At 43.4% G+C, this 22,727-nt stretch overlaps 1 protein-coding gene across 1 annotated transcript in view; it reads right to left on the bottom strand.

The window, feature by feature from the left end:
* Nucleotides 1-16,523, bottom strand: part of PARD6G (par-6 family cell polarity regulator gamma) — a gene marked incomplete at its 5' end in the record, with an annotated part of 53,781 nt that extends 37,258 nt beyond the window's left edge. Inside the window, one exon of the mRNA XM_010285305.1 lies at nucleotides 16,301-16,523. Within this exon, the coding sequence (XP_010283607.1) occupies nucleotides 16,301-16,523 (223 nt within the window). The remainder of the gene's footprint in view (nucleotides 1-16,300) is intronic.
* Nucleotides 16,524-22,727: the final 6,204 nt, after the last annotated feature.

Here is a 22,727-nt window from a genome sequence, read left to right as displayed (position 1 = left end):
TGAAACCACCAAAAATAACCATTGGCATACGACATTTGTTATTTAGCACAGACCCCCTTCAGCAGTTTTCATGGTCATGATTCAGCATCCATGGTGGCAACACTCCAAAATAAGGTCTCTCTCTGCTTTTTCTGCAAAAGGACCACGGAACTGCACAGAGCAGCCTAGGAGAGGACCTCATGCCCCAAGCTTAACCAGTTTACCACCACGCTGCATCCCAAACACAAGAGAAAATACAGACTAATGCAGCTGCAGACAGAGAATTGTGCTAAACCTTCACAAAGCCTCTCCCAGAAGGCCCCTTCTGCACAAGCAAAATGGACCCGGGCTGCCATTCCCAGTAGCTGAGGAGGCAAACAACTTCTGTAGGTAAAGAGAGAAGCTATGTTCTGGGTCTGTTTATCTCGTGTACCTGTATTATCTTTGTGAGGCAGGTGACATACTGGCTCCATAAATAACAACTCTGGTCTTATGCAAGCATTTCATAGTGAAGTTATGTGCTCTGAAGCAGCTTTTCTTTGACTGTTTTAAATGTGTCATGCTAGCACAGGTGTTGTTTACCCAACTTCTGCTGAGATAATAAAGCTGGACACATTACCCCCCCCAGCAGTTGCAGAAGCCAGTGAATGTACCAAAAAAGCTGTAAGTTTTGTTGTTTGGTGGGTTTTTTTTGTTTGTTCGTTTTTAATGAATGAAGATAATTTGAAATGAAAATTCTTCATCTCAAAGGGGCCTGGCCGAAAAAGTTACCAAATGATGAGGCGATGCTTCTCTCCAAATTTTGCAACACAGAGAGCAGCAGAGAATAACATATGCCCTGGATCTCGTAAATATCTCAATAACAAAAAGGTTGTAAGCCACACAGTTTCAAAACAGTCAAAATAAAACTCCCTCCCTTCAAATAATTCTGTGCTTAAACCTCAGGCACAAGGTTCCATACTTAGCGTTTCCAGAGAGAAGCACACAGAGATGACCACAGGAAGATGGCTGTGGTTGTAGACTTCCCTTTAAACACCTTCTTTTGCTTTGAAAACAGAGAAGCACACTATGTCTGAAGAGAAAAAGCTGTTTACTAGCTCCCAATTTACACATCCACTGGGCAAGTGAGCTCCCACAGACATGAGGGGTTTTGTTTTGCACTGGTCATGTCAGATCCTCTCAGCTGCCAGACACAACCACCTTCATATATGAGTCAGAATCTTCTAAACCAATTTGGAGGAAGAATTCTGCTCCTTGGAGTCTTTTACTGGGTTTGAATTAAGCCTGGCACCTCAGCTTTGAATTTCATCATCCTCCAAAGATCCTGGGCTGTGGCCTATTCAGATTGTTACTGGTCATTGCCCCCTTGGGAGGGCTAGGAATCAAGGTAGAAATAATACGCAGCAGAACATAGTAGCTGTATCATGCTGGTGCATGGAGAGACAGAGAGATAGCAACTGACAGAAAATAGCGGAACTGTGCATTTGACAGTTTTTTTTAATCAAAGTAAACCACTCAGAAATGTATACATGTGTTTTGAGCAGATTACCCACTGTAAATATTTAAAGCCATTTGCTGGCAACTATTTCCCAATTGCTGTAGATTCCCAGTGGAAGGTGCACTCGCCAACACATCCAAACTCTTTAGCTCTTTTTTCCCCCCTCATTTTATCACAGAATCACTGAATCATTAAGGTTGGAAAAGACCTTTAAGATCATCAAGTCCAACCATCAACGCAACACCACCATGCCCACTAAACCATATCCTGAAGTACCACATCTACATGTTTTTTTGAACACTTCCAGTGATAGTGACTCCACCACCTCCCTGGGCAGCCTGTTCCAATGTTTGACCACTCTCTCCATAAAGAAATTTTTCCTGATATCTAGTCTAATCCTCCCCTGGAAATCATTGGGTTCCAAGTGTCTTAAAAATACTTGGCTTTTTTCATCAAGAAAAGCTTATCAGGCCAGTGCAAAAGTTGTTCACCCAGCTCTTAGTGGGATGATAGAGTTAGGCGTATAACTTGCTCATCACAAAAGGAATAAAAAAAAGAAGAAAAAAAAAAAGAAAGCTTAGCCACCTTTAGCTGTTGGGAAAGTAGAATTCTGCCAGTTGCAAAAGCTCACATGCTTTATCATGGCAACAATTACCTTATTCAGGAGCTGCTAGTGGCAGCGACTGTGCCACCACACTGGCGGACACATCACTTGTGTGAACTAGTGGCTTGGTAATCATCAGCCTCCCAGAGAGTGAACATGCTCTGCTCTGTAAGCCATGCCAGTCCACATGAGCTGACAGAGCCCCGTCATGCAAGAGGGATGTGAGGCCATGCCAGAGCCTTTGTGCACCTTACAGACACCGGACTGTAGCAAGCTGCCTGTATGAACTTTCAGCTCTCAGCACAACCCCAGAAGTACTTCTAGCAGCATTCCCCCCAACAGCAATCCCTCCTCAGCAGGGATGCAACTTCTCCTTGTTACTTCTATGTGTATGCAATACATATATCCAGCAATACATGTTGCCGACACTGACATGCTTTGGAGTGCCAGGAGGTCTTTAAGGCAGGGAGACCTCGTTTGCTGGAATTGCTCAGTCCACACAAGTTGCAAGAGAGCCACCATGGAATGGTGCCATTCAGCAAGTGCTAGTGAGCAACCTAGCTAACCAGGTTTACACTAGCAGGGAAACAATTTCCTCTCATGGTTGCTGTTGACGCACATACAGAAGTACCTTCTTCGCACTTCTCTCTTTCAGCTCTCCTGAGCCATCCACATGGAACTGGGTCTGTGACAGAGGCAGTAACCTTTCTGAAGACAAATGGAGCTAGTGACTCTGATTTTCCAAGATAAGCACAACACACCCATAAACCAGACCAGCAAGACTCAAGAGCATGCTACCCACACACTGTATGACACCCATCAGGGTAGAAAGGCACCTGTACCACACTCTGCAGCTCCAGTACTTCCTCATGATGCAATATGGCTCTGGGAACTGGTGAGAGGAAGGGTGTGGGACAGCCACCACTTACCAACTGAACTGGGATCAACTAAGGTACAGCACTGAAAAAAATCCACTCAGGGATTTTTCCACTGCTGTCCAGCCTTACTCCAGGCATCCTGCAGTAGGACAAGTTAGTTGCAGGGATGCTTTCCACATGGTCTGGGGTTCAACACTGGTGAAGCCCACTGTAAGACAGGGCTTTGTGCATACCTCCAACACCACCCTTCCTCTTGCTTTTGCCACCACTATGCACTTCCCAGAGCTGATGCAGAGGACATGTACCTTTGCTGAGGGTCATCTGAGCAGAGGAAGCCAAGTTTGTTGTGGCAAGCTGTTTCCTGTGATCTGCAACCCATGAGCCAGCTCCTGTGGCCAGCTGTTTCTGGGAATGTTTCAGGGAGGGGAGATGGGTTTTGAGGTACTGCCAAACCATTTTGCCCGCAGCAGCACATGTTAAATCACAATGGATACACAGTCTGCAGCTTCTCCCAGCGCTCCCCCTCTCTCCTCCATTCCCTCTGGATGACATGGCATGCCTGAGATGAGCTTAAATACCTCTTCCTACCCCAGAGTGCCCTGCGGTGCTTGTTGACAACAGAGACTGCGTACAGCAATGAACAACATCTAACACAGAACCTGTATTACAACCCACATGTACCATACTTCTTTGTTATACCATTTGTCCCCTGTAAGGTGACTGGGAAACTCTGCATGGGGCTGCGGGAAGTGTGCTGTGGTATGGTAGTCAAAGGAAGGAGAAGTTAAATCCCACTTAAAGTGAAATACAGCACTGGCCAGTGCTTTTTTAGGGCACAGGCTGGGACCCTCATGGCAGCCTGCAGACAGCTATTCAATTCCTCTCTTTCAGTGTGAGAAATGTTTATGCACCAAACTCTACACTGTGACAAGAGCTGCCAGGTAATGCTGTCACATGGCCTTTGATGTCAGCCAAAAAAGCAGGGAAGGGGAAATTCTGCAATACTCTCACCAGCACCTTTGCATCCACAAGCAAAAGGCAAGAGACCAGAACAGAAGACTGAAGTTAAAATAAGTTTCCTGTTTTTCATAGTCATGGCCCAGTGCAGGCACAGATACCTTGAAGAGGTCAGAAAGGCACCAGCCACATGATTACTGAAATCAACCAAAACAAAAAAGAATCTGATGTGTCGCTGGGCTTAGCCTGTTTACAGAAGACGACGTGTTAGCCAGATCTACTGAAAATCACGACCAAAATTATCATTTTCAGTCACCCTTGCAAATGCAAAACTCACTAGCAAATCAGCAGCAGCACTGTCTGTGCCACAATTATTGTCTGTCCAGGGCAAACCCTTGGGATACAACCTTTCGGGTACAAGAAGATGGTAAATGGAGACATCATGTGGTTACCCACATGGAGAAGTAACTCCCTCATGAGCACCCTAACAGATGAAGAAGGAGCTTTTCAACCATAGCTTACATTTTGAGAGAGGTGCAGGTAAAACCCAGCATGAAGAGGTCATCTGTAGTTTTAAAGGCAATTCAGGCTTGAGGAGAGATCCTGTACCAGGGCTTAATGCATAAATGTTAAGTTGGTTGCCTGTATGCTACCCCCCCCTCACTCTAATACTCAGGCAGAAGTTTCAAAAGCAAAAAATACATTGCACAAGCATCCAGGGCACTTTCAAGTAACTGAGCAATGTAGGCACAGCAGACATTGTCACTCCTTCTGTTATTGATAGTCTTTGTCTCAGCTAAAAATTGCTTTGAAACAAGATTTTTTTTAAATGTCTTGTTGCATACTGTCCTTCAAATGTGCTATACTTTTATTTCCCTCCCCCCCTCTACAAAGGGTAAGGCATGTTCGAATTATGCAGCTTCAAGATAGGCAAGCTTAGGGAACGCCATTTTTTCCTGTTGCTAGCCACCAAGACACTACCTCTGTGCTTATTTATGGGCTCTGTTACAAGGCATTCATTCATTCATCCAGATTCTTGGGAGTTTGGGGGGAATTCCTTCTGTAACTTTATAGTTTTCTGGTTAACACAATGTGTTTTTTCCTCCCCTTTACTCACGCTTAATACATTTAAAACTAGACCTTAGTAAGTACATGAAAGCAAAAATATAAAGACTACTTTATTTTGTAAATGAAATCATTGCATCTGCTGGATACATACTACTGAAATTACCAAATTGCTTGGCAGAATTAAAACAAAGCAGCAATAAAGCAGGCTAATAAAGAGAACAAACTGGTTGCCATCAGCATCCAACCTCCTCTTATCACACCTCAGTGACATTCACAGATGAGGAAAACAGCTTTAGACCTTTTCAAATCCTCAGCTGGTACATCAGTTTTAAAGGAAATAGTCACATTTACCTACAGTGGCTTAAGAGGCAGAAACACCGTCTCAGAGCCCACCACTGCCAGCAGAAATGCCAAGACGGCACCTTCCACCAACTCCAATGGATTCCAGCTCTCCAATTTCCACAGACACCAGTACATAATTTCTTATTCATACGTACTAATCAAATTAAACAAATGTTCTCCTTCAAAATTTCAGGTTTTTTTTTTATTATTCTTAACTCCTCTATTATTTCTAATGCAAAGGCATAATCAGAGAAGAAAATTAATTGGTCTAAGACCTATGGTAACAAGCAGTTTTTCCTCATTAATTTCTACTTCCATACCTGCCACTCCACCCCTGATGCCAATGTTCTCCAAGCCCTCTTCTAGCTCTTGAAGACATCAGCACCTGCACACTTTTCACCCAGCACAGACCCTCCTGCCTGGTGAGCAACAGCCGTGCAGGGCAATTGCTAAACTAAGGCAAGGAGTAGAAAGCGGAGAGCTGAGAGGAAGAAAAAAGCAATAAATGGGAGAAAAAAGCAGAACAGAAAAAATACAAGAAAATTAAGGTGGGGGGAGAGAAATATGAGTGGTGCAGGAGTTGTTCATATGAAGTTTTTAGAGGTTACTTAATATCAACATATGGCAGGGGACTGAAGAGCAAGAACAACAGTGAAGTTTTCTAGGTTAATAGTTTCCTTAATATTCCCACAGGATTCTTTACTACTCTAAACATAGCACAGAGGAAAAAAATAAGATTAGAGTAGATCATCGTCAGGGGCAGTTTCAAGAAAGAGTTCTTTCAACCTCCCCCAAACTGCTTTCTCTCTTGTAGTTGAAAAATATCCCAAGTTCTTATGCTGACACTCACATTCAAATTTGGAGCGTGCAATCCCAACACCACAGGCAGTCTGAAGACAAAAAAGAGGAGCTTTCAGTCACTTTAAAAAAATTGGTTTGAGTTATATTTCAAGCTAATTTTTCAATGCCTACTACAAACACCTAGCAGAAACATCCTTCACTGCATGCTTGTTTTCAGTGCAAGAGTCTACCGATTAAGTTGTCATAAGCCCTTTAGTGTACTTCAGAAGTTTATAGTACTTCAGAAGTTTAGCAGAAAGCCTATTCCTGAATCTTGAGTTAATGTTTGTATCTGCATTGTGGTATCCACCCTCCCTCATTACATGAAAGTTGCTTTGAGCTTGTGAGGTCTCTTCAGGTAAAATCTGGTGTCAAAGAGGAGACTGACAAGTGCATTTCATTATTATCTGCACATTGTACTTGTTTCCATCACTTAGAGAAGGGAAATGACAGCTAGGCCCAACAGGAAAAAACCTGAGCCATGAGCAGGAAACAGAATCTCTTGTTTTGGCTACTAAGGTAAGGAAAGATAAATAGTGGAAAATTCCCTTATAGGGACCTTAACAGAGGTGGATCATTTGACAAGTCTTCCTCACCACTGTTTTTATATGGTCAAGCCACCTGTTAGAGCAGCTTCACTATCTTAAATAAAAAGGGTCAGACCAAGGAAGAAAAAAAAAGAAATAGCTTCACTTGAGACTATCTTCAAGTAGACGTAATTGGGGGGTTCTTTTATTTCGCTTTTTAAAGTATTGTCAGAGCAGCAATCTGCGACTGTAAGACAACAAACAGGAGTTTGGAGGGGCAGAAGAGTGGTTATTTGCTTGTTCTTATGTGGATAACCAGCTAAAGCAAAGCATGGAGTTGAATAGAGGTTCCTATCAAAGACTGCACAAGTTCCCACTGTAAACAAGTTTCTTTAGTCTAAATTCAGCAGAATGTGTGGTGCTGGTACCACCTTGATGCTATTTTTAAGAAGCATCAACTGTTGAAGTCTATTTTTATTATTAATATATTTGGTTATGTATTTTTATTATTAAACTTTGAAACTGAAACCAAATCCCATGTAGCTTTAACACAGAAGCGCAACGGTTCACTGACAATGACAGAACAGCAGCAGCAGCATTTCTGCCAGGCTTCTGTTCCATGCTTACTATATACTGCAACTACTAATATTTATGCAGTGCATATTTTTTGCAACAGTTCCTACAACCAGTTATTGACCAACTCCACAAAGCCTATCTGTAGGCTATGCTATTTCCACACGCTTTCCCCTTTCACTGCAAAGTCTTGCTTACCAGGTGTTTTGGCTGCAATTAAAAGTAACTGGTGATGAAAATCAAATATCCTCATACTCTAAAAATGGAGTTTTCAAGGAGAAGGAGAGAAGCAGCCTCATGCTGGCTCTGCTCAGCCACCAGGTATCACTAACTGGGCCAGCAACAAAATCCAAGGCTGTTTTGTGTTTATGTCTGACAAACCAGATAAAACATAATGTTTTTAAAGATGCTTAATAAAGTAGTTGAAAGACAGTGATTACCCAGTCTCATCATTTGCACATGAAAGATGGAGCAAAGAAGTTACAGTAATTTTGTTGCCAGCTTTCACTGAAACAAACAGCTGCATTTTACTTATCTTCAGATATCAAAGGACTTGAGTGGGACAAAGATTACTTGGCTTGACAAGCATTTAAAGACCCCTCCAGCTCAAAAACAGAGATGTTTCTGAGGAAAATCATGAAAGGATTTAATTTAAGCCTAGCAGCAATTCCTGTTATACTAGCATGAAATCTACCACCATCCCCTAATCTTGTCAAAAGCTAGGACAAGATGCTTTGCCTCCTTTCCAGATACAGTGGCATTGCGCATTTCCAAAGGCTACAAGCAGGCAAGTTCTTCCTCCCAGGAAGAAGAGGCTTCATGGCAGTGTTAAGTTGCTTTAAGTCTTCTGCGGTCCTGTCCATCCCATGCTCTCTCCTCACTCAAACAGCCAGTTTTCTGCCAAAGAGCTGGCTCAGAGAGCTCAGCCCCTGGGTCACACCAATGCCAGGGCAGAGGAGACAGGGTAGCAGCCCTGGGACAGTCTGACTAATGGCAGATCCACATCCTCCAGTGCGTCAATGAGCTACGCAGAGTGTCAGAAGAGTTTCTTGCCCTCCCTTACAGGAGCAGATAAACATAAAGACCTCAAGTCACCTTGCCTGCACCCTTGACTCTATATTATTGCCTCAGACTCATGTAAGACCACTGTGAAAATCTACACAGCTCAACCAAGAACAAGACCAGAAGCAGTTTGGTATTTTCCCTCAACATGTGCTGCAACTTTGCTTTATTATTTAATATTTCAGATGCCTTTCACAAGAGCAGTAAAATCACATTGTTCTTGTTCAGAAATACAACATTTTGAGAAGGTGAAATGCCTGTGCTATAAAATAAACATGGAAGGTTACTGAAAAACCAAAAAGATGTGAAAGACTTTAACTCAAACTTTTCCAACTGTACTCCAGAAGGCTGAGCAGAGAGTTAAAGGTTTTAGGTAGCTGGAAATAGGTTTCATTTTAGTTACTGCCTCAAAGCCAGTTTTTGTGTTTAACACATGTGGTTAGACAGCCAACCACCATTCCTGGGGATTATCTGCTTAGAGTATGAAAGACAATAAAACAACCCACATCGGTTTTTCAGTCAGACCTGGGCATGATTCCCATTAGCACATTTTTATTTTAAAACTGAGTGTGATTGCTCTGATTTTATAATACAAGAAAGCTAAGCACAGATGTTGGTACTTTGAGCAGAATAAAACTTTGCCAGGTAAATAACAAACTGCAGAGTTATGAACTGCTTCTGAACATACAGAAATATGTTGCATGGCACAGCAGTTTAAATACATTAGTCGCTGCATGCAGTTGAAGAAAAACAGCATCTTCCAATCTTCAATTTAATATAAATTAAAACAAGCCAAATCCAAACCCAAACCAGGTAAATGCACATTTTTCCCTGTTGATTTTGGATCAAGCTTTAAGTGAGAACTGATGGTAGACAGCAGCTCTAACCACTGATGGAGAAAAGAAACAACTGGTGTTCAGTACTGGTTTACTATTACAGTAATGGACTATTAAAATACAACTACAAAAGAGAAGACACTTATGGCAAGTTTCTGAAGATGGTACTTAATGGCTTTTTACACACTATCAGTTTTCCAGACCGCAAAATGCAAGACAATACAGATAATCAGAAGACATCAGCCTTCTCCATGTTCAGGCCACCTCAATTAACAGCTGCAGTTCATTTGTGGCATTTATTAAATTATGTAAGGCCCTGTTCCAGTTAGCTGTAGAGAGTGCTTTTAGGGTTATTTGCTGTTAGAATGCTCTTCAGCTTCTTCAGGTTTTTATGCCTTTTACGTTCCTGCAAGATGCATGATATTTGACAAAGATACACTGAAATACAGATCCAGTATCTAACATTCCACCATTTCACTCATCTCCTACGTGTAGGACACTTATATAAAACCATTTAAACTTTTAGAAAGCTTTAAAATTAATTTTATTGGTGGAAAGATTGTTAATCTGATCTAGAATCTAGGATTGACAAAGTGCACCCACATTCACTAATGTACTGTTATTTTTACGGAAGTTGCTTAAGAGCAATAGTATAGCAATAGCAATTGGGTTAATGGCTGGACTTGATAATCTCGAAGGTCCTTTCCAACCTTAATGATTCTGTGATGCTGTAATACACCTGCTGATTCACAGGAACAGCAGCTGTACTCACACAACAGCTATGTGCACAATCACAGTCCCTACTGACACTCTGTATGCCTTGTCAAGACTGCATGAATATTTAAGTAAGTTTGTTATTTCTCCAAACTCCAACTCTTTAAAATTTTCCTCAAGAATCATTCTAGTGAGGGATACATTTTCATCAACACTACGTATTTATAGGAACAAGGCCACTTGCTGAAACTCAGTCAAAGCAAGCAGAGGTCCACAACATCAAACCACTATCAGGACATGCTTCTAGTGTGATGGGGATAAAACAAAACAGCTTCCTAGAAGAACCTGTTAGAATTGGTGTAGGAATCTGAAACAGGTAAGAGTCAGAGACCGAGGCAACAAAGGGAAACTTGTAATTAGTGTCTACCACAGGCCACCCGACCAAGGTGAGACTACTGATGAAGCCTTCTTACTACAGCTACAGGAGGCATCACGCTTGCAGGCTTTCATCCTGCTGGGGTACTTCAACCACCCCAATAACTTCTGGAAAAGTAGCAGGGCAAGCTGTAGGCAATCCAGGAGACTGCTGCAGCACATGAAGGATAACTTCCTGTACCAGGCAATAGACAGCCCTATCAGAGGGGACGGTCACACAAATGAGCTTATTGGTGACATCAAGATTGGAGGCAGCCTGGGCTGCAGTAATAATGCACTAGTGGAGTTCGCAGTCCTGAGAGATATGGAGCTGGCAAAGAGTGACGTCAGGATCCTGAATTTTAGGAAAGCAACCTTCCAGCTCTTCAGGGAGTCAGTCAATAGCCCCCCTGGGAAACTGCCCTCAGGGGAAGGGGAGCAGAACAGAGCTGGCAGATCTTTAAGGATGCTCTCCATAGAGCACAAGAGCTTCCAATCCCCAGGTGTAAGAAATCAGGAAAGGAAGGCAAAAGGCCAGCATGGCTGAGTGGTGACCTGCTAGGCAAACTAAAGAGTGAGAAGGAAATGCACAGTCAGTGGAAGCAGGGACAGGTATCCTGGGAAGAGTACAGGGACACTGCACAGTTGTATAGGGATGAGGACAGGAGGGCCAAGGTGTGGCTGGAGCTGAGCATGGCAAGGGATGCTTAGGTGAAGTCCCTGGAGACTGGAAAAAGGGAAACATTGCACCCATTTTTAAAAAGGGTAGCAATGAAGACCCTGGGAACTACCGACCTGTCAGCCTTCCATGATCGTGGAACAGGTAATCCTAGAAACTATGCCAAGGCACATAGAGCACAGGGAGGTGACTGGAGACAGCCAGCATCGCTTCACCAAGAGAAAGTCCTGCCTAACCAACCTAGTGGCCTTCTATGATGGAGTGACCACATCAGTGGACAAGAGAAGAGCTACTGATGTCATCTGTCTGGACTTCTGTAAGACCTTTGAGATGGTCCCCTAAAACATCCTTCTCTCTAAATTGGAGAGATATGGATTTGATGGGTGGACTGTTGGGTGGATGAGGAATTGGTTGGATGATCACATCCAGAGTGTAGTGGTCAGTGGCTCAGTGTCCAGAAGGACATCAGCGACGAGTGGTGTCCCTCCTCAGGGGTCCGTATTGGGACCAGTATTGTTTAATATCTTCATCAGTGACATAGTGAGATTCAGTGCACCCTCAGCAACTTTACAGATGACGCCAAGCTGAGTGGTGCGGTTGACATGCCCGAGGGACAGGATGCCATCCAGTGAGACCTGGACAAGCTCAAGGAATGGGCCAGTGTGAACTTCATGAGGTTCAACAAGGCCAAGTGCACAGTCGTACACCTGGGTCAGGGCAACCCCTGCTATCAGTACAGGCTGGGGATGAAGGGATTGAGAGCAGCCATGCCGAGGAGGACTTGGGGGTACTGGTGGATGAAGAGCCAGACATGAGCCGGCAATGTGCACTCACAGCCCAGAAGTCCAACCATATCCTGGGCTGCATCCAAAGCGGTGTGGCCAGCAGGTCGAGGGAGGTGATTCTGCCCCTCTGCTCTGGTGAGACCCCACCTGGAGTCCTGCGTCCAGCTCTGGAGCCCTCAGCACAGGAAAGACATGGACCTGTTGGAGCTGGTGCAGAGGAGGGCCATCAAAATGATCCGAGGGATGGAACACCTCTCCTGTGAGGACAGGCTGAGAGAGTTGGGCTTCTTCAGCTTGGAGAAGAGAAGGCTCCAGGGAAACCTTGTAGCAATCTTTCAGTACCTAAAGGGTGCTTGTAAGAAAAATGGGGACAGACTTTTTAGAAGGGCCTGTTGCAATAGGGGTAACAGCTTTAAACCAAAAGAGGGTAGATTTAGACTAGATCTAAAGAAGAAATTTTTCACAATGAAGGTGGTGAAGCACTGGCACAGGTTGCCCAGAGAGGTGGTACATGCCCCACCCCTGGAAACATTCAAGGTTGGGTTGGATGGGGCTCTGAGCATCCTGGTCTAGTTGAAGATGTCCCTGCTCATTGCAGGGGGCTTGGACTAAATGACCTTTAAAGGTCCCTTCCAACCCAAACCATTCTATGATTTTATGATCTCAGACTGGGATCAAGATGGGGCCTGACAGGCTGCTCACCACCTCTCTCATCTTTGCTACTAAAGCTACACCAAATTTTGTTACTGCCCATGCAAGCTCTATAAATCCTGAAGAGTGGTAGGAAGTGAAGGTCTGGTCATCAGCAGCCTCCATCATTTCTCGCAGAATCAGAATCATTACTCTGGATTACAGTGGTGTGCTCAGTTAGAATTAGAGCCAAACATCACTCCATTCACTATGCTTGCTGGACTTCATCATCTTGGTCCTGGATCTACCTCCTTTCCTTGGAAAAAAGTGCTGCACAGAGTACTTAACAGGGTGATCAGCATGTTCATTTTGCAACACTTCCCCAAGTTTCTGAACCTCCTAGGTTAAACATATCATAGTAGGTAACCCAAGGAGAAGAGGAGAAATCCTGAAATCTCTGTTACCTGGTAGACCTTCACTTACATCCTTGTGCCCCACTTGAAAAGTTCAAGGCATCATTTCAGGCAGATTTACAACGAAGAACTCATTATAATTCTGCTATTTGTTCCATCCCATTTAAGAGACTCCAATACAGCCAGGTTTGAACACATACTCTGCCTCTGGGAGATAGGCATCAAAGCAAGATTTGGTAATAACATCATTCTATTTAATCATATGAGGAAAAATGTAATGCATTCACAGTATGTAATACTAACTCATTCAGTTTTTCTGTTCTTGGTTTCTGCTTGAATCCATAGCTTACACATAAATATTTCTGCAGTACTCAAAAAACTGTCTCAAGTGCTGTAGTTTAAATCAGACATGGAACAAAAAGTCTTGAAAAAATGATGACCAACTGCATCATCAGATAAGCTCTTCCTTCATGCAGGTCTTGGCTAGAGTACAAGTTCAGTTATTATGGGGCAAGTCAAACACATCCATAATTCCTTGCATTGTTTTAAGGTCTTTGGGACATCCATCCCTTCCCCAGCAGCAGGCACCTTCCATAGAGAGTTCTGGATGGGTCTGATACCCGTTGCAGCCAAGTGAGTAAATTCTTGGGCTCAAAGCATTAGCTGATATAAATCACTACTGTGCTAATGAAGTCAAAAGAGCCACATCAGTTTACAACACAGGACACGACCCGTACTTGCAGCCTGGGAAAGCAAGTCAAAGAAAAACTGCCTTTCTTTTTATAGCCTGGTTCTCTAATTAGGATTTTGGTCTGCACTGTCATTTAGTATTGGAGTAAAAAAAACAAAAGCACCACATACTTTCCGCAGATGGATCACTGAGCTATAAAAACTTGTCATAGCTGAGTTTACTCAAATATAAACTGGAAATGTCCCAAAGCCTTCAAGACCCCAAGAAGTATGAACAGTATTTGCTGCAGGCACACTGGGAACGGCAATTCATGTCTTCAGTAAAAAGGCTGGCTAACAAGCACTGAAATCCCCTGCCTGGGGAGGGAACAGGTACTGTGATCCTGAAAAATTTGAGGCTCAGGAGACTTGAACAAAAAGGACAAAGTGGAATAAAATAGCCATCCCATACCTGAACACCAGCCTGGCAGGTAAGAGTCCAAACAGTGTGCGTGTGGCTTGTGTGTTTCTGGGGACAAGTGAGGCAAGCGCTTTTGAATTGAAAAAGTGCGAGACTGAATTTGGATTAAAAAAACAACTAGGCAAGCAAAAAAAAAAAAAAAAAGAAAATTTTACTAGCGTCCCTGTCAGCTTAATTTCCTGCCTCTGAAGCCAGAGGTTAGGGCATAAGCTGAAGCACTGCAGGCACACCACATTCCCCTGAATGGAACAATGATTTCTTGGTGCTAGTCACCTTCTTCTCTAGTGCAGGTCTCCAGCAGAAGGATCAGCACTGCTCCATCACCCTAGTCTGAAGGCATGGAAAACAGCAGGGGTATAATGGAGCAAAGGAAGAAGAGGAGACAAACTAGATTTCAGTAACTCCTATTATTGTTGAAGTGAACACTTTCTAAAGGCTTCTTCTCAGAAAAGGAAATGGACATGGACATGATTGTTTGGGCACATCCACAAGGATGAATCTCAAATGTTAACCCCAGGAGTCCCTTATTAAAGCTGACATTAATCAAAGGGACAGGTGAGAATTTACTGTTCCCTTCAGCTTTACAGAAGAAGCACCAGAGAACGTGTGTTGGAAAAGCTTTCAGGCTTCGCCACACGTGAGGAGGCATAGGCCTGTCTTCCCTCTTGTATGAGCTTCCTTACTTGCCAGCATGATTCTTTCCACTGAGCAACAGGTAAAAGAAAAGCTTTTTAAAAGGAAGTTATGCACTTTTCCATTAAGGTTACAAGTTATAAACCACCACAACTAGCATACTTCTCCTACTGAAGAAGGGGAGGGAGCATTTTTTTTCCACATGTAGACAACAGTGTTTGCTTATTTGCCTACTTCTGCAATCAGCATTTCAGTGGCAACCCCGCTCCCGACACAGAGTTAGGGATACTCAGACGTCTGCCCAAGCAGAGCAAGGACAGCTCCAATTTGAACAGGATTGATCCAGAGACATGAATAAACTCGAACTGATGCAGGCATGGCAAAGTCACGCAAGCAATTTCTCATGACCTGACCCACCATGAACATTCGCAAGCCCTAACAGGCACAGCAGGAAGGAGACTTAATAAGGCTCGTCATCCGCCTTTACATTTTCTGCACAAGAAGGGAGAGCTAGAAACCCAAGTCCTCTCCCACAGACATTTCCACACATCTGAGACACAGAACCAAAACAAACTTCTCTAGACCCAATTCTCCATTGCCTCTTTGAGCTCTTATTCCCATCTAAAAGTGGCTGCAGACAACATGCTCTGAATGAGGAGGGCCACACAGCCCTGGATGTATCTGATGACACCAGACTGAACCACACACTATACCAGCTCATATCAACAAGCAGGCTGGAGTCTCCTGCTAAATCCTTATCAAATGCCCACACAGCAAAGTCCAGACCAAACAAGCTACATGACTGCTCAAAGTTTCAGATCAAGTCTTATTTCTGACTCTGCTACTGACAAGATTTTACTTCCAAAAGCCCTGTGCTATAAATCACTACATGACTGAAAAAACTGTGGAGGTAGTGTTAACACAGTGTTAGGTTCCTCTGGGATTTAAGGAGCTCTGTGAGGAAGACACCATTTTATAAAAACCAATCCTCATTTGAAGCAACTGCCAAACACGGTCTTTAAGGAGAAAGTTTCAGATATCTGCAATAAAAGCTTGACAAGAACAACACACAGCCACTTAAACGTGATGTCATCTTCACATTTGGGCAATTCTTCCCAAGGTTTACTTGATGATTCAAAATGCAAAGATTCAACACTCCTTAGTGTAAGGACAGAGGGTAGAATCATCATTTGTCTGTCTGCCAGGTCAGCACAATCAAACACGACCTCATTTGTGACAGAACTTTTTTTTTGTAACCGCATATCTGTGAGCATTCACACACTATACAGGCATGAATCATTTGGGTATGACACTGACTATCAAGATGGACAGACAAGATTTCTAAATGCGAAGTAGTAGTACAACATCAAGATCCCCTCCCTCCTCACAGCTCCCTCAAACAAGTGGAGCGGTGCAGTTGGCATGCTCAAGTGATGACACAGTATCAGCAGCACAAGGTACGCTCCCCTCGGAAAAGAAAGGGCTCATGGTGATTCTCAGCATGTTATCCTTCAAACAGCTTACAGCCAGCAATACCGTTGCTCTACCTGCCCTGAAGTCATACCATTCCCGCAAGTTGTAATGAAGTGCCTCAGAGGAGGAGCAAGAGGGCTCCTAGGTCCCTCTTACATCATTTCAGCCCTCAAATGGGGGCCACAAATCCACACATCACCTTGCCCCAGCACTCTTCAAGGCATCAGAATGAAATTGCGTCTTACCTTGTCTTTGTATAAAAACCCTGAGCAGTGGATGAGCACTTGAAACAGCCTTGAAGAAGTTGTCATCATTATTAATAGGGAGAAGGTCTCCATGTACATCAGCATATCCAATCATCACTTCCAGGTTGGCTATGTGATGAATGTGAAGAATTAGTTTGTAGAAGTCTTCAAACTTTCCTGGCTTGTAGCGATCCAGGGAGAACCTTCTGAACTCTGCCCCAAACTGCAAGAGAAAAAAAAACAGAGCGTCTGCTGTCAAACGTCACCACAGTCCAATGCTCTAGCATGGCATTTGAACATGGTGTACATCATCTCTCTCTTTCTGTGATGAATATGGTCACATATTGGTGTTTTCAAGTCTACAAATGGTTTTTTAGGTCCTCACATTAGAACATAACCATGGCTACCAAGAGACCACCCTGCTTGACAACAGGTATGCTCAAGTGTGCCACCTTAAAAGAAGGTGCTTTTTTAAAATATTAAGTTTTCATTAAATCCCCTAGAGGATAATCACATTTGTAGGATTTAACTTTGAAGCTCCATCATTCATTATCATCATCTCAGGCATCCACAGAACTATTCTTCTCCAAAGCAGAAGTGCTCACTCTCCGGCTTTCAAAAGAAGTTACTCAGCTATTCAAACAACCTTATAAAAATTCTTTGCACGTTTCCCATCAATACCACTAGGATCCCAACCACAAGACCTTTAAAGAAGTGTGGTATGCGAGCGCACAGCTTATTAGGAAATACACTCACTCTACATGCCCCCTGAATTTCCTGGTATCCATACAGGAGGAAAACTTCTTATTCTAAGTTAGTTTTCATGGGTTTAATTTTTCTGTCACTCAGCTGGTTTTTACTTTTGAAGCTTTAGAGACCAGTAAGCGGCTGTTAAAAAAAAAAAAAGGCAGGGAGAATTTCACACAAGACAATTGAAATGTTATAGATCCATGAAGTTCTTTTAAATAAGTCAGAAAGTGATTTGACGAAAAGATTCCAATGGATTTTATGTCTGATATTGGAAACCAAATAGGCTATTAAGAACAGGAGGAAAGAACTAGAGTCTCTAATCAAGAAAACAAAGATAGTGGGAAAAAAACAGGCACCTAGTTAAAGTAGTTTAAATCATCTTTCTGGTACATTTAATTTCATAACTCAGACTGTGCAGTAGTACTAAACTACTGTTCATCAGCTGAACATCTAAAGCATTCTAACTCACTCCTGAAAGCATGGAACCACATCCACAAATCCAAGAACAAGGAAGGCTGTGACTAGGATCTCATGGAAGTTCTCATTTGCAAAGTCAGTCAATACTAGGGCAAGAAACCAAAGACAAAAAACTAACAAGCAAACAAAGAAAAAAAATTGATAAATTTCTGTAGATAAATTCTTCTTCAGAATGGAGAACAACTTGCTTAGAGGTTCTCAGATGTTAAATCAACTTACACATGCAAGCCACTCTTTTGCTGAGACTAACAAAAGTATGAATCATCACCATAATCATCTTCAAGCAAAATAAAAAAACAAAACCAAAAACAACCCTACTGGCTTTGGGTGCAAGCATGTTCTCAAATTACTTCCGCAGTTATGAAAATCCCACTCTTCAGCATCAAAGCCTAGTTGTGATCATCTGAAAGCTCGTTTAGTCAAATTATGCTGCTTGTTTGTAATATTAACTGCTAGTTCCAGTTTGGATTTCAATTCTGAGTGCCCATCCAGAGGCACAGAAGCCGAACAAACCACAGCTGGTTCCAATGGAAGAAAAATAGTCCTCCTTTGTCCTCCACCCGCTGCTCCTCTCCAGAAAAATCCGAGTGGCAACTTACTTCTGTTGACACATTTCAAACTGAAAAAAAGCGTAAGTCTTTTTATTTGAAAAGTATCTTAAAAGTTTTCTTTTTCCTAGATTCAAACAAGAAACAACCATCCTCAAGTGACAAGTTTAACATCTACAACATGGTAAACTAAAGGGGCAGGAACAAGACCTTTGGAGGCTTTGTTGAGGGTTGCACCTCCTGCTCCGCACACCTGAACAGGAACACAGGATTTCTTTAGCTGAGAAAGCACTAGGCCAAGGTATTTGGACACCAATCCCTGTAACCACTTGTTAGCTGGACAGACAACTTGTTGAGGACCATTAGCATGCATGGCACTTGCAAGGAAGCAGATGCTGTGCAGTCTCACCCCAGCCAGTACAACACCCATCCTACACAACCACCTGGATACCTGCCCCGCACACTCTGCCACAGAACCCATCGGTCCTGCTCTGCCCAACACACGTGCCGAGGCACAGGCCAGCTCCCATGCTGGGGCATCACGCGCAGTGGGAAGAGGACTTGGGAAAGGAGAGAAGAAGGAAGCAAAGACGGTTATTTACACGTTGGTATGACCTTTGGGTCCAACTCAGGCTGCCACATGAGAGGAGGACAGCTCGTAGAAGGGCCAGGCCTCCCAAACTAACCCCCATGGGCATGCTAGACACGGCTGTATCAGCGGAGCGTGACATGTGGGTATCAGTCCACCCACAGGGATGCAACTGCAGACTTGGGGTGCCGAGGTCCGATGCGAACACTGTACAGTCAAATGAACTCGTTCACTCATTCAGCCTCAGGAAAGCCCAAGAGACAATTTCTTTTGCCTAGGAACAGAACAATGATAAACAAATGCAAGCCATCTCACTTGCGCTTTTTGCATGACACAGCCCTTTAAGGCAAGGGAGCTAGAAGGTGATTCTGCAGAGAGGAGTACGAGGAGGGAAGTCTCTTCAAAAGAGATTTAAGCAGATAATGCAGATGACTTTTTTTTGTTTAAAGATTAGTATTACTGTAGTAGTAGTTTAGCTGATTAATTCACCCCATGCACATATACACAGGCAGCAGCCATTGTCAGCAGGTCTTTTCAGAAGAGGAGAAAAAAAACACTTCAGCAGTGACCGTTCATTCATCATCCCTAATGAGGCTGATAGAGAGTATCGCAGTAATAATAGGTTTTGCAGCACCGCACAGCTTGGAAACTGGGTGCTCTGCATTGTATTCAGCCAGGATTTCAAGATAACATCCACCACGTATCTTCCAGAAACTACAAATTCTGAGGGCTTTGCACAGATAGCCAAGATGACTGACTATTTGCTTCTCTAGGCTACAAAGTTCTTCTGTAGTGTATCCCTCCACAGAAAGAAGCACAAGCACTGGTGTCTGCCAGCAGAGTCTCTGCCAGAACAATACTGTATTACACTGTTTGATAAACTAACAGTTTTAACAAGCAGATTAGCTTTCCATAATGAAGTAAATGATTCAGACTTATTTATCTAATGCAAATATTGCAACTACTATTGCAGAAGTCAGAGGACAGGAGGGTCCAAGGGAACCTAGAAGAATTCTGTCTGACAGAACTATGACTGGAAAAAAACCTAGAAAGAACTATACATTTTGTTTCACAAAGAATAAACACTGTCCAAGATCCTTCAACGTATCAGCCAGCCACTATACCTGCTGCTTGCAGCTAGATGGAAAAAAGCACACAACAAAATACTACCTACATCATGCAGGAACCCTGAACAAAAACAGATGATAAGAAAAAAGATTAGCAAAAAAAAAGAAAAAGCAAAGTGTTCTGATAAAAGTTGTGTTAAAGAAGAAAGTCACAGCTAGCTGACCAAAAGCAATCAGCCACTTTTTTTTTTCTGGCTAGGGGGGACAAGAGGTCAGAGAAGAGGAGGGAGTAGGATTTTGAAGTTTGTTTACTTGGAGGGCTGCTATTTTGTGAAATGAAATGGAAGAGTTACTTGCAAGCAAAAGAGACCAACTTTTTTTTTTTTTAAATTTTAAGTTTCAGAAAGTTTACAGGGTCAAAAATGAAGCCCTATGTTTATGAGGTGCCATGCCTCTAGTTTATTGCTGCCTTTGAGCTCAGGCTATTGTAATAAGAAAACATCAAAGAGCAACATTTAGCAATAAACATGAATTACGTTAGCCACCTACTTCTCCCATGAAGTAAAAATCACAAACAAAGAAAAACAAACACTCTCATCCTCACATAGACTGTAATTTCTGCTTACCTGTGAGATTTTCAAAATAGGGAAGACCTGATCAGGGCTGCTTTATGGTGAGGAGCAGCAGAGGGCATGAAAAAGGAGAAGGCAAGACTAAATGTAAATGGTTTTGTGCTGGCTGACTTCATCTGTGACTTCAGAGCTCTGCTGTCATATTCTTGTTTGTGTTTCTCTGTTCTCTCTTTCTCCTCCAGCCATGCCTTCCCCAGGTCACCCAGCACTTCTCTTGCTCTGCTCCCAGTCTCACAGCAGTTGTTGCTAGTGGCAAGATGCCACCAAGCAAGCAGACGTTCTCTGCAGCAAGTTCTCTCTTCTCCCCTTCAACTGCTTGCCCCAAAGCACCTCTGCTCCATCCCACTGATCAAACTGGTAGGAAGTGTGGGTTTTCATGTTCTGCACAGTCCTCCGCTCACCTCTTGCTATTTCTTCCAAGAGGCAGTCACAAGAGCAAAAGAGCCTCTCTTCTATTTGCCCTTCATTGGAACCCCACCACAGACACAAGTAGACAACTACCTTTTCCCCCCAACTTTTTTCCTGATTGGCATAGTGCCATACTCCTACCCTTCTCCCTTGTATTCTCTCCTTTCACTCCCCCATAAAAATACAGCCATGCTTTGATATCTTCAATTCTTAGAATAGTTTCTCCCCACAAAGAAAACACAGTGGTTTCCCTTCTTTTTCATGATGCTTGGACACAATGCTTCATGGATCTGCTTTTTGTTTGAAGAACAGTCTTTGGAACCCCTCCAACCCTTTCCAGCAGTCTGTGAAGTTCAGTCCATGACAACGCTTTTTTTCTACATCTACTCAGAAGACAAATTCAGCTTCCTTCTCTATCCCCATCACTCTCAGATCAGGTTCTGTTCAGGAGATGCAGTTCCCACCCACTCTCTTATTGATTGCTTCACAGATGCTCAGCTGCCAGCTCAAAGGCAACTTAAAGCTAAGCTTACCCTTTTCCCTGCTTCACCTACTTTCTTTCATGATTATTGGGCCCAAGACAATGCATTACACTGCCTTCCCCAGCACCTGTAACTCCAGTACCACCCTTCATCCAGGCAGTTGCATATATCTATGTGTTAATTACCCAGATAATTTCTGTTCAATATTTGAAATCCGTGGACATCATTCAGCTGTTCATCTGCACAGCTGGACTTTGCCTTAACTGCTGCTCTGTACTTTTCCCTAGCTTTCCTAAGCACCGTTTTGCCTTACTATCACCCAGCTATTTCTTAGTTGGTGGTAGTTTGTGAAAATATCTATCCACAGAAGCTATTTTTCCCAGCCTGTTCTTCTGCACTCGTCATCCTTTTCTTTGCTACCTGTGCTCCAGTAGCTCCTCTCCCATCAGGTCACCCACATGGCTCCCTACCATCTCTTTCAGTCAGTACTGCCTCCAAGCAGCACACAGTGCCAGCCTTCCTCATTGCCTAAACTCTTAATATTTAAACCACAGTGCTGCTGTTCTTCAAGAAACAGTTGTTTTGTAAAGCCTTTGTAGCAGCTCTAGCCTTTGTAGCAAGCTCTAGCCTTTAAAATAAATCTTTGCCTTAAGTGGTTGGTCTACCTTTCCATAAGCAAATCTCTTCCTTTTTTTTCTCCAGTCCCCTACATCTCTGGGAACAAACCAAAGTCTGTTTGCAAACGATGTAGACCAAGCTGGCCCTGTATTTTCAAGGGAACACCAACCACCACACACACCATCGCACCACATAGCTTTAGCACAAATATAGCACAGGATGCATACATCCATGGCATGTCCCCATCAGCACAAGAGGGAAAGGAACATCTGGCACCTTGCCACCCAGAGGAACAAAGGACCACTGAATCAGGAGGTCTGGACAACACTGCCAACAGCAGACAAACCCGTGAGCCTAGCTTTCTGCAGAAAGGCAGCCCTGCACTCGTACAGGTCTCCAGCAAGAACAAGCCACTTTCTGAACATTTACTAAGAGATATATGCATGGTTACAAGACACCTGTAACCAGTAAGGGCTCTGGTTGCAAACTTAAATTTAAGACCCTTTTAGTTTCCGCCAGAGGCTTCCCCATGAGCTCAGGGCCAACAACAGCTGCAGAGAAGCAATTTGATGCACACAGGAGCACACCTAGCCAGACCTGACCGGGACGGGCTGCGCAGGGCGGAAACAGGAGGGATGGCCCCAGGCTGGGTGGCCCTGGGGCTGCTGCACCACACCCTGCCCCGGACCTTTCTGCCTCAATTAACTTCAGGAATTTCCAATGGGGACAGGACTACCTCTGTGGTGGGAGATTTTGCCTTTGCTTAGAGGGAGGAAATGTCTCCAAAGGTACATTACATCTTTAACTTCTGGCCTGCAGTGTAAAGGTAATTTAGGGGCAAGCAGTCAATGCTTGG

The sequence above is a fragment of the Phaethon lepturus genome, unplaced genomic scaffold, assembly GCF_000687285.1.
Source record: "Phaethon lepturus isolate BGI_N335 unplaced genomic scaffold, ASM68728v1 scaffold3304, whole genome shotgun sequence".
Taxonomy (NCBI): domain Eukaryota; kingdom Metazoa; phylum Chordata; class Aves; order Phaethontiformes; family Phaethontidae; genus Phaethon; species Phaethon lepturus.
Note: the sequence above shows the minus strand (reverse complement) of the source record. Positions and strands in the feature narration are given on the sequence as shown.